A 12,618-nucleotide genomic window follows, 5' to 3' on the forward strand; every position below is an offset into this window, starting at 1 on the left:
ACAAATCAAAACCAGTCTAACAAGTGTCGCAAACCCAGGCAGTGTCAGAGAAATAACACATCAGATGATGTAGTTTTGCTATTTGTCCACTAGATGGTGATAACTAACCATCTAATGAAATAGATGTATCATTGGGACACTACTACATTTAGGACATGTTGGTTTGTTCTGAGGCAGAATGCAGCCTGAGATCCCCGACGGGGCCCTTCACTGTGTTCCTCAGTACTGGTTATTATCAAAGTGGGATCGTAACCTCAGGCTGCCACAGGTGGTAACTTTGGCTTTCAAACACTTTTTTAAAGGCCTTTTTACTCTTTCTCCCTGTAAAGACTAGGTACCTTTGTTTTAAAATGTGTCATACAGATAAGGTGTGTTATTAGTATCACTTCTAATAGTGCTACTACTACAAATGTTGCTTCTGGTAAGTAAAATAACGGGACTGAAAACTACTGAGAGGTCAGAGGTCATGCTCTAAGGTCAGTACTCAGCCCACTTTTTATTTTGTGTTTACTTAATATATATATATATATATATATATATATATTTATGTGTATATATATGTATATATATATATTTATACATATATACTTATAATCACTGCTATGCTGAAACACAAATCTATCTTCCTGTTACAGTCAATGATTCATCCCAGCTAGTTAAACAAGAGATGTCATCAATGCATGTGCGATCATTTCCTGCATCTGAATGCACACAAGACTGCATCACCATGTCACAGTAATGACCCGTCCCAAATGAGCTAAGAACAGAGTGTTTCGAGACTGCTGATTGTTCTTTCCATTCTTAACAGATAATAACCATAAAGGTTTTAAGGACTATCTTGGAGACATCTTACTGTGGTGAGGTTAAACAATTGGTGTAGCATTGTAATCAATAATCTGCTCCATATGATCAAAGCAGTGCACACTGGTTTATCAACAACTTAACACTTAGCCTAAAGCCTACTAGCTACCACCAAATCTCTATATTACTCTGTTTTCAAATGTTCTGAGAAAATTGGTTTATTTAACGAGAAACAACACCCTGTATAAACGTCAGTATAGATCTGCTGAAATTGTTCAAATTATATCTTCTGCTCTGGATAACAACACATTTTTAAATTTGACCTCACAAAAGACTGATTATAACATTATATTTCATCTTTAATGGAATTCAGGGTGTTCTCAATTGGTTTGTTAAATTTGACAGAGAACAATTTGTAGTTATTGATGGTTACATGTCAAAAGGTCCACGCTTCTTAAAGGTGTGCCACAGGATCTATTATTGGCCCTTTACTTTTTAAAATCGATTTCACTGACCTGTGCAAAGATATCTTTCTTGATGGTCAAGATAATATTCCTCAGGAACTTGATGAACCCAAAGTGTGACGAGAACAGTAATTGCAAGTACTACATTACAATATCAAACATTAACAAAACATTAAATTAAATACATAACATAAAAACACAAGTACACATGTTTTCATGTTCATGTTTTCAAACAAATGTGGTATATCCAAGACAATTTTTCATTAACGGAGAAGCAAAGACAATCTGTAAAAGATCTGTTCTTGTTGGTGCTCCTTCTTTTAACAAACCAATAAAGCAACTCATACAACCTCACTGTTGAATTCAGACATGTTACAGTATTATGAACCAGGGGGGTTTAATTGTTTTTTTTTTAACTCAATTGCAGCTGAAAAGTGATAAACACTGCGACTGTGACTAGTGACGGTGACTAATGAAATGAAACAAATTCAAGTTGCTTGTTGAGTCCAGTGCCATTTGTTTATTTATTTCACTCCATCCTCTTAAATCAATTACAGTATATTAAGATGATAATACATTGTTGGTTTCTGATTACCTAGCTCCACCTATAGTCAGTAGACACTCACTGACCTTCTGTGGATATAACAATTTATTTACACAGGAGAGCAGAAAGATTTGACTTTTGTAATGGGTGACAATCAATATCAAAGAGTTTAATCCGATCTCTGGTACCGGGACACATCCAGCATCAGAGTGTGAATGGAGCTACAGTGAAGTGACGTTTTTAGGGCAGTGGTAGCTGGGACAGCAGAAACAAAGACTTGTGTACATGAAGATGAACTGCAGAGAGGCAGACTCATCAGGGATTGGCCAGTTCGTCTGATGTCACAGAGGAAGGCAGGCTGTCCAAGGCTCCCATCTCTGTAACCACACACAGACACGGAGAGAAAATTACTACAGACGTACATGTCAGACAAGTTTGACAGTTCAACCAATCAAAATCCTCAGTGCTATCATATACTTCCCATCCCATCGATATCTACCAACTATAACTATATATAAAACAGGAAGCTTCAATCAAGCAATCTGGTCGGTTTGTAACCACATACCATGGCTATGATGTCTAATTCCTCTGAACAATAATTCTCACTCCGCTTTAACTAAGAAACTGATAGCTGGTGCCACGGTGGGAAGCCGTTCGTCTGCACACACTGCCAGGACACAGAGCTGGTTTAAAATCTGCATTACCTTGCTGTCAGACAGCCCTTTATGACAGGGAACTGAACCTGTTATCTCTGCTCTCTTCAAAGCCACCAGACTTGTTGGACAAAAACAGTCATTTTACCTCGCAGAACACGGGAGTTGCTGCTCTACTGCTGCCTCCATCGCCTAGTTAGTTAATGTTATTGTGGGACTTTCTATACCGTTAGCTAAAGTAATAGCCTGTGCAAAAATAAAGATAGGCTGCTGAACTGAAACTCTCCAATATTATAGCAGAATTGTCAGTATGTTAGTCCATCTAACACGTTTGTAGTGTGGGGTATAATGTAGATTGTTAGCGTTAGATTTCCCATCAGCATACTGTAGCCTTCCGCAGCACTCTTAGGCCTTGAACAGGCTAGATAAAACAGCATACCTTTCAGCTTTAGATACGACAGGAAGTCAATGACAGTGTGGATGATATCTCCATCTCCTATTCTCAGGGCACCTGTGGAGGCAAAGCAACAAAGTGCAGCCAGCTGTCATGTTGTCTGAAGTTGATAGTACACTGTGAGCTTTGACAGCAGCTCTGGTAACAACATAGGTGGAAATGAATCTCCAGATACCGAGATATCTTCATCCAAGGAGGAATCTTAAAGCACCCTTTAACAATTCTTCAACATGACTGACATGTGAAATACAGAGAAAACTGAAACAAACAAAGTTGCTATAGGGTGTCACTAAAGGCATGTTCCCACTACATGACTTTAGCCCTGATTTTCCGCTCGCTGACAGGTTTGGGAGCTCTAAGACAAAAGTCCCATATCGGAGGGAAATTGGCGATGTGTGAACCGTTTAAAAAATGTGAGACAAGAGGCACCCTGGTGCCTCACAGACACATTCCAGATATCTAGCAGGCTGAATATCTGCAGCTGTCGGGGACTCTGCCGGGGAGTTGCAGCCAATGAGAGATCAAGACCTGGGCTGATGGGAAACATGGGGGAGCGGTCGCCTGTACTTTACTGTATAAGTTGCATTTTCAACACTGACCAAAGTTGTTGTTGCACGTCAGAGCATGTGAGTGGAGCAGGAGGATTTTGGACAGCGCGCAGAGCAGATTTTTTTAAATGTTGGACCGTGGCCTTATCTCCCGCTCCAATTTCTCTCCGGTATTGCTCACATCATGAGTTTGAAGCTTGCCCGAGCCCATCACTGTGCTTCGTTAGCATCCGGTGGACATCCGGCAAACTTCTTGCCAATTCAATTCAAGTTGCGTCGAGACAGCAAGTTGTGTTATGGGAACAGTACAGCGAACTGGAGACTTTGAAAGTCTTGTAGTGGGAACTTAGCTGAAGGGGATGCAGAACAAAATCACAGAGGTTCTCTTTTAACAGTAGAAGATCATCTTGTTTCTGTGTGTGACAGACAGACACACAGACAGACAGACAGACACACACACACACACACACACACACACACCCACACACACACAGACAGACAGACAGACACAGGCGGACAGACAGACAGACAGACCCGTTCTGAAGTCCTCCTCCTGGCCCATGTCCCTCTTGCCAGCCAGACCCGGCTTGTCTCCAAGTGTCCTGTGTCCATCTATTCCATCTGAACAGTGAGGAGTGATCACAGTCACACAAACAGCAAACGGGTCACTGCTGCAGCCCTAAGCTCAACTCACTCCAAATGACCAACAGTTAAACTGCAGTTCAACTTGACTAAAGTATTACAGCTATGTAGTTAAAGCTGTTATTTTCATGTTTCTTTTTCCCAGCTGCTCCGGGTTTTCCCATATTTCAGCTGTGAATAAATTTCTTTAATATTTGCTTGAACTGGAAATATCTCTTGACAAACGAAAAATGGTTTGACTTTACCAAGCTTGAACTGTGGTGTGCTACATTAACATAATAACAACAGAGAACGCACACATGTCCTAAATATGGCACTGTTTCAGAAGCATCATACATTAGACACACATACGTACACAGTGCACATATGGCACCCCTCTACCTAATAATCGTAAGAAGATCTGAAGGACATTGTTGTACACTTGGTTATTTCAGCATGGTGTTTGGTTTGTAATTGTTTGGCTCATTTCCAAACTTTTTACGGACCAGCTGCAGGGCTTGGCTCACGGAATTGCTGTAAAACAGATTTGACCAACAAAGACAATAAAAAAGCACATCTAAAATAGGACGGACTGCTATGCGGTTTTAACAGACAATGAAATGCATTCAAATAATAATGATGAATCTCAAATAAAATAAAATAATGCACAAGCAAAGTGAGTTACTTAGCCGTGACGACTGCAAACTGCTGCATAATAAAAAAGAATTGAAACTATTTCCCAAGTTGTGACTATTCCCTAATCCAAACAATGATGGAAAGCAGAAAAAAATGTCTGTGCTTAATTTTTACAGTGTGCGCCAAAATGTCAAAGCGTTATTAATCGTTATATGTCTATATTTATTTTACTTTCCATTCTGTTATATCTTCATACTAGTTTGTATTTGTGTACAAAATGAGCCAGGGAGAGTTGCTAATTTTGGTTGTTGTTGATTTTTCAGAAAAACAGATGCTTAGCACCATGCCTCTAATAATAATAATACAAACTGGTGCTCACTTTGAATCTTTTGTCTGTTTGCTGATAACTTACATTAATGAAAAAATTTATATTCATTAAAGTACAGAAACTAAATCTACCTTATCTGTTGTCTTTCACTTTGTAGTATTACTCACCAGTCTTTACAAGTATGTGTCATTTTAAGTTCAGACACTCTTTCCACAGCTTTACATTACGAGTGGTTGAAGAGACGGTACATTAAGTGGCTGGAAGTGTTTGACTCATCTTAACTTCTTCCTCATTAGCTAAAGTAGTGCTTGAGCTGCTACCCCTGCACGCTGTTTGTGTGTGTGTGTGTGTGTGTGTGTGTGTGTGTGTGTGTGTGTGTGTGTGTGTGTGTGTGTGTGTATGTGTGTGTGTGTTGAACTATAAGCCCAATTAAAATACATGACATTGGAGTGACCCACAAGGAGTGAAAATAATGTATTTTCATGTTTTTGTGTTTCAAGTATAAACTGCTCCTCCTGTCTCTATGTGCCCTTCTACATTTAATTTGATATATCCTGATGTGTTTTATAATCAAGTATGTAGCATATAAACTTCCACTAATTTCAATTATAATTTATGTATTGGTTCTAACATCTAAAGGACCCCCGTGGAAAAATGCTCCTTGGTAATGTCAATTAGCAAACTACTGTAAAGAGCAAGGTGAAAACTTTTATAGAATAATATTAGAATAATAATAGAATAATATCAAACGGCAGCAGGGATTCAAGCCACAACTGATGGTGTTTTTCTCTCAAAATGACAGCAGAGCCAGTTGTTTCAGAGAGGGTCACTAGGCTGCTGTGTAACAACGTTATGCGTGCAGTGTAGCCAGAGCGCATTTCTTCTCTAGCTTAGTGTAGAATGATTATTGCTGTCACATGTTCTTCCTGTGCTGGCATGAAGCTAATATTTGACACAAGCCGTCTTGGTTCATCTTTCAACTCTTCCAACAATTACCACTCTGGTTTGGTTGAAATAAACCCTTAATTCACCCATTTACATGTGGAAATACATAGTTGCGCAATGGCGCTGTTGGAGCTGTTTCATGTTAAACTGAAAGTATCTTACTCTTTAACAAATAGGTCTATCTCTGTAGAGAGCCTTAATGTTGTCAGACACTGGACTGAACGTGTTTCTCTGCAGCCTACTGGACACACAAAGTTGAAATTGATCTTGCTCTTCTAATCAGGTAAATCAGTAAACAAGCATATTTCCAAAAATCAAGTCTTAACCCTCGTGTTGTCTTCCTGTCGACCGTTAACTTGTTGTCCTTCCAAGTCAAAATTCAAAATTAACTTTTTTTGGAGATTTTCCCGACATTTTTCTTGCTATTTTTGATGATTTTGTCACTTTTTTCAACGCTTTTTTTTATTCATGGTCAATAAACCTAATTCAAATGACATTATACCTTATTTTTGAGTTAATAAAAGCAGACATTATGATGACTAATAGTTAAGATCAGAGAATGTTGAGTGAATCACAGACTGGTTTATATATACTGTTTTAAAACCATTTAAACATTTTTTTGAAATGCTATGAAATTGAATAAAACACCCAAAATTCAATGGAAATAATCATTAGTTTTACCTGTGAAGAATGTTGTTCCATACAACATACATGCATCCATGTTATTTTTTGGGCATATTTCTGATATAAAAAAACTTTGAAAATGGGTCAAATTTGACCTGAGGACAACACAAGGGCTAACATTCTTTAGCAAAATGACTGGAAAGTAACCTTCACTGGCAGCTTCATCCATATAAAATCCAATTATTAACATTAATACAATCACCTAAGCTAGTGTTTGTTCATATTACAACTAACCACTGCACGTAAACACAGTGTAGTCTCACCTTTCCTAACCCAGCAGACACTCACGGAGAGATCAACATGAATGTCCTGGCTTATAGCGCAGCGAGACAAAAGCAATGTTTGCATGTGTAAGCACACAGACAGCAGCAGGAAGACGCACGTCCTCGCCTGACGGGTGACAGAAGCAGCTAAGAGGCGGGATGCGTTGAACAGAGCAATTCGTGGGCTGACACCAAGGCCCTGCAGCGGCCGTACATTTCTATCTTACATTGAGTGACCAGCTCGTCTCTGCCTCTGGCACTGGGAGAATCCTTTATCTGAATTAGGTGATCAATACGACCTGAAACACAGGATGAGGCAGGAGCAACCTTTACCTGGGCTTCACACACACACACACACACACACACACACACACACACACACACACAAACACACACATACACACACGCGCATGCATGCATGCACACACACGCATCTGGATACCCAGTCTTCATGGTAATGACGCTATCTTTACATGAAACTGAATTAGCTGACACAGAGATGAGAAACAGAAGATGAGCTTGAGCCGTGTAACAAACTGTACAGGTGAGCTCAAAAACCAAGCAAGCATTCAAAGAGATTAGATTATTAATATGGTCTAGTTGTGTGTAAGGTCATTATTTAACAATAAACACATTTACTCAGTGTCTGGAACTAAAACTCCTATCCTCCCCCCACACACACTTTGATTAAAGGGGCTGTACTTGAAGTACTGAAAATAAGTGGGCCAGGATTGTTTCCACGTGGCTCTCACAGACCGTTCCCCGACTCGTCAAAAACCGACACTTTGTCACAGCCCTCGGCGTCTGATACCGACGCACAAGGCACGCACATGCACTAACATACTAAGGACGCCATTACTCCATCATATCTTCACATAGAAACTCATGTTTGCTGCTATCTTTATCTTCTGAATGTTGAGTACTGAACCTTTAAAGCTACACTCATCAATATCTTTATATTCAAACTAAATGTGACATTTGGGGAAATATTCCTTTTCTTGCAGAGAGTTAGATGAGAAGATTGATACATCCCTCATATCTATTTATTAAATATGAAGCTTAGCTTAGCATAGAGACTGGGGGAAACAGCTAGCCTGGCTCTGTCCAAAGGTAAATAAATCCAGAGCACTGATTAACACATAATATCTCATTTGTTTGATCTGTAAACATTTTGATACTTTGGTTATTGAATGGACAGAACAGAGAGAATGGATATTGAACTTACATTCATCAGGTGACACAAACAGGACTCCAACTAGATGCTAATATTGCTGTGTGTCTGCTGGATGTGTGAATACTGTAGGCAACAGTTTGGAAACACGTTCACCTTCTCAGCTTTGTAAAATGGTCATATGTAAATGTGTTTTCAACTTGTTCTGCTGTCCCCAGGTGAGCAGAAAATATCAACTAATGCAGCTTTAAAACTTATGGAGAGGTTCATTACTTTTATTAACTCCACCTGAGCTTTTTCCTGCTTTGACAAAACAAAAAGTGTGCCGGCTTCACATTCCTCCTGTGCTGTGTAATCTGCTGAGACTTTGATGCCAAATTGCCAATGCATCACTTTTACATAATGTCTATGTGTTTCAGCCTGATGATTGGTTTACAGCCTTCAAAGCCCCATTTATTTTATTTATCTGTTTTAACAGGAGAGTGCGTCACTCCTGGCTCTACTCCTCACTCCGCCTTTGGTAAATGTTTTCATTATTTCATCCCTAAAATGTGGTAAAATTGTTGTTTCATTTGATCTATCACGAAAACCTCCAAACCTTCTTCCATCCAGTAATTTCGTGGACATAACTGTGGCTGCCCTGTCGGAGTCGATAAGTCGACTAATCGCTGGTTTTGGTCTCTGTTAACTAAGATTTCTTTAGTCCATTTAGTCATTTTTTATGCTTTTTCAGGCTAAATGATTTATTTCTAGGAAACTTGTGAGCACATCTCTGCTAAACCCAAGATTTAAAGTGATGCTTTTGCATGATTTTTTGTGGAGAAACTCAGTTTTACAGCTGATAAATGGACTGCATTAATATTGCTCTTATTTAGTCTTAACGATCACTCAAAGCACACACATCTGTCGTACAGTCCAAGACATAATGTTGTATTTTAGTTTCTTTCTATTTTAATTAGAGTATGCGTTGGAGAGTGCCCAGATCAAGCCCCTCTGGGGGGGTTTTGTGCATCTCTCCATCACATCTTTTATTGATTGTATATTAATCTGTAGTATTTGTATATGTGTAAACAAAGAAAATAAATAAACTAAAACTAAACTAATGGACATTCAGGTGCTAAATAGCTGCTGACACTTGACCAGAGCTTGGAATTGATGAGATGATCAAATGTAAAGAAAAAAAGTTGAGTCTGAGCGCGAGAGTTCACGTTCCAGCAGCAGCAGAGGCGTGCATGTGAGGGTTGAAAATCAGCTGCACGGGTTAAATTGGTGTTAAAATATTGATATTTCAGCCGGTCTGGAAGTGTCATTTAGTACAAACACTTCTTCAGGAATCCAGCACTCAATTACTGTTCTCTGACTACTGACAGCCGGGACGGTAATATACGTAACAGACAATATATTGATATCTTGGTTATTCACTTCTCATAGCAGGTTAGTATAGATAAAATAAAACTGCACCACGTCAATATGCAGTATACTGCTATGAGCCAATTTCAGTCAATGAAATGAATTTGTAGAAACGATGTGAGCAAAAGCCTGATCTTACAGGACATGTATATTCATTGCATGAAAATAATCTCTATTACTGTAATAGTCACCAAAATAATCAACATTAGGTTAAAAATAACAACAAAGTACACGTGTTGGGAAAGCTGGTAGTTTGCAAAATGTGTAACATGTTTTCAGGATATGACAGAGAAATGTTTTTGGACATGTTGGAAGCAAGATGCGTTGTCCCAAATTACATTTCCAGATGTGTTGAAGTGAGTGAACAGCTGATTACTGCTGCAGTGTGTGTCTGTGTGTGTGTGTGTGTGTGTGTGTGTGTGTGTGTGTGTGTGTGTGTGTGTGTGTGTGTGTGTGTGTGTGTGTATGTGTGTGTGTGTGTGTGTGTGTGTGTGTGTGTGTGTGTGTGTGTGTACTTACGGGGACCTAACAGGTAGCCAGCACTGTTCAGTGTCCAGCCACGTTTGTCCTTTGCCTGCAGGGAGAGAGAGACACACACACACACACACACACACACGCACGCGCACACACTCACACACACACACACACACAAACACACACACACACACACACAAACACACACAATGATCAGATCACACATCTTCTCTTCAATGCTGACTAGTTCTAATCCGTGTTTGTGATGTCTTTTCTTTCATCAAGTGTGCCTTCAGTCTATCAAAATATGAAATATGTTCATATTTAAAACATACATACATTTAAAAATAAAGTACATCGACTACACTCCCTGACAAAGATATTCAGATTGAAGCTGTTTTTATTGTCTGAGGTTTATTTAGTCTATTTCTGTTATCTTTGCACCAGTGAAACTACATAAAAGAAATACTCAGAAAGCACTGGCGTCATGTTAAATAGAATAAAAACAAGTTAAGACCTCTGTGCCATTTATCAGGGGGGAAACATGCATCAGTTCCTGACAAATAAATCCCTGAACAAAAGCTCCAGTCCGCACTGCCAGCCTCTACATTCACTGTGTGACAAACTGAAGGGTTTGCCTCTAGATAAGCTCACAACTGTACTCACATTACACATTATATTATCAACCAATCAATCAATCAATCAATCAATCAATCAATCAATCAATCAATATAAGAATATATAGCACTTTGCATACATGTAAATGTAGCACAAAGTGCTTCATGCAATATCCCCCAATATGTTGATACACTTGACTTCTGAGGACAACACTCTACTCCAAGGGAGTTTTTCTACATTGCTATTTGTCTGTTTTAAATTTTCCATCACACACACACACACACACACACACACACACACACACACACACACACACACATAGTGCGTGGCACTATCTTTGCGGGGACGCGTCATTGACATAATGCATTCCCTAGTCCCTTACCCTTACCCTAACCTTAACCATCATAACTAAATGCCTAACCTTAACCCTTACCCTCACCCTAACCATAACCTAATTCTAACCCTAATCCTAGAACCAAGTTTTAACCCTCAAACAGACCTTTAAAGTTGTGGGGTCCAGCATTTTGGCCCCACAAAGCTGTCCGGACCCCACAAGTGTACTGTATTCCCAGTTTTTGGACCCCACAAATATAGTTAAACAAGAACACACATACACACACACACACACACACACACAGGGTAACAACAATACCTAAAGCTGTGTGAAGGTTAAATGTGAACAGCTTACCGCAATGACCAAGCCGATGGTCTCAGACAGAGCTGCGCAAAAGATGAGTGACACGCAAACAATCCCGAAGCACCTCTGCATCTGAGAGAGAGAGAGAGAGAGAGAGAGAGAGAGAGAGAGAGAGAGAGAGAGAGTATTTGGAAAGGTTTCTACATCAGAGAACATTCAGAACAACTTTCTCCATCAGCGACCTTCCCCAACAAGAGAAAACTAAAGCAGTAATAACTAACCTTCCCCAGAGAATAAAAAGAGGAAACTAGAATAGTAATAACTAATCTTCCCCAGAGAGTAAAAAGAGGAAACAGAAGCAATAACTAACCTTTGAAAAGACTCTCCCGCCTGTTGCACTCTAGATCAGCAGCAGAAGCTTCTTGTTGTGGTTGGGATGAAATCAGGACTCCGTCCACCTTTTATGTCCTTCTAGTCCGACACTGCTGCTGTACACGCGCGTCACCAACCACCCCACCCCCCAGCCCCTCCCCCCCTCCCCCCATGCACACAGGTCACGAACACAACACATAATGAAACTCAATAATATCATATAATGCCATCAACAGATCTTTCTATGTCGCCCTCGGAGACATGGAATTGGATTGAATTGAATTTAAAAAAGGGAAGAAAAAAAATATACATCCATACGCTATTCTTCTGTCCTAATCTGATGATATGTGACTTTAACAATGTTCCAGCTTCATACCCTCTATATGTGCACAATAAAACATGGTCTTATCAATGATCAGCATAGATTTTATGGATGGTGATTTTTTTTATGAGTGCCTTGAGTTTTTTATGTCTTTTATATTTCTTTTGTTGCTGACATCATTGTCTTTGGTGCAGATGTTATCATGCATTTTATATCAAATTATGTAAATGAACCGTTGTAACAGAAGACCAGTATTAATAACGATGGAGAATAATGGTAAATAACCTATGGGCTACTGTGGCTGGGACAGTACAGGTCCTAAATCCAGGCAGACTTTTCTTTTTGATGCTGCATTTTTTAAAAGTAATTGTGCGTTTCTTACACTGTGCTGTAACTTTTATTCTTGTACAAGTATTCAATGTCATATATTATTCTATTTAAGCTGTTTATATATTCTCTCTAACAAATGTTTTTACTTGTTTTTAATTGCTCTTTAACATAATCAGAATCATAAATCAGGTTTATTGCCAAAGTAAGTTACACTTATGTGGAATTCGCCTTGGTGATTGGTGCATACATAAACAAACATATTAATTAAATAAACAAATACAGAAACAAATATATACAAAATAGCTGTTTAACATTAGAAAAGGGAGGATTGAGTGAATGAACT

General features: G+C 39.2%; 1 protein-coding gene across 2 annotated transcripts; it reads right to left on the reverse strand.

Annotated features, from left to right (window-relative positions):
• Positions 1–1,772: 1,772 nt before the first annotated feature.
• Positions 1,773–11,747, reverse strand: galn (galanin/GMAP prepropeptide). Of its 2 annotated transcripts, XM_031285492.2 has the most exons (7): positions 11,622–11,747; positions 11,303–11,383; positions 10,042–10,096; positions 7,169–7,240; positions 3,999–4,085; positions 2,902–2,973; positions 1,773–2,186 (listed from the first exon to the last, which is right to left on the reverse strand). In XM_031285492.2, the coding sequence occupies exons 2-7, from the start codon at positions 11,381–11,383 to the stop codon at positions 2,125–2,127; spliced, it is 429 nt and encodes a 142-aa protein (XP_031141352.1). In that variant the 5' UTR covers positions 11,622–11,747; the 3' UTR covers positions 1,773–2,124. The 2 variants fall into 2 exon arrangements, with proteins under 2 accessions (XP_031141352.1, XP_031141353.1); XM_031285493.2 differs by lacking the exon at positions 7,169–7,240.
• Between the last annotated feature and the right edge of the window lie 871 nt (positions 11,748–12,618).

This window comes from Sander lucioperca, chromosome 7 (assembly GCF_008315115.2).
Source record: "Sander lucioperca isolate FBNREF2018 chromosome 7, SLUC_FBN_1.2, whole genome shotgun sequence".
NCBI lineage: Eukaryota > Metazoa > Chordata > Actinopteri > Perciformes > Percidae > Sander > Sander lucioperca.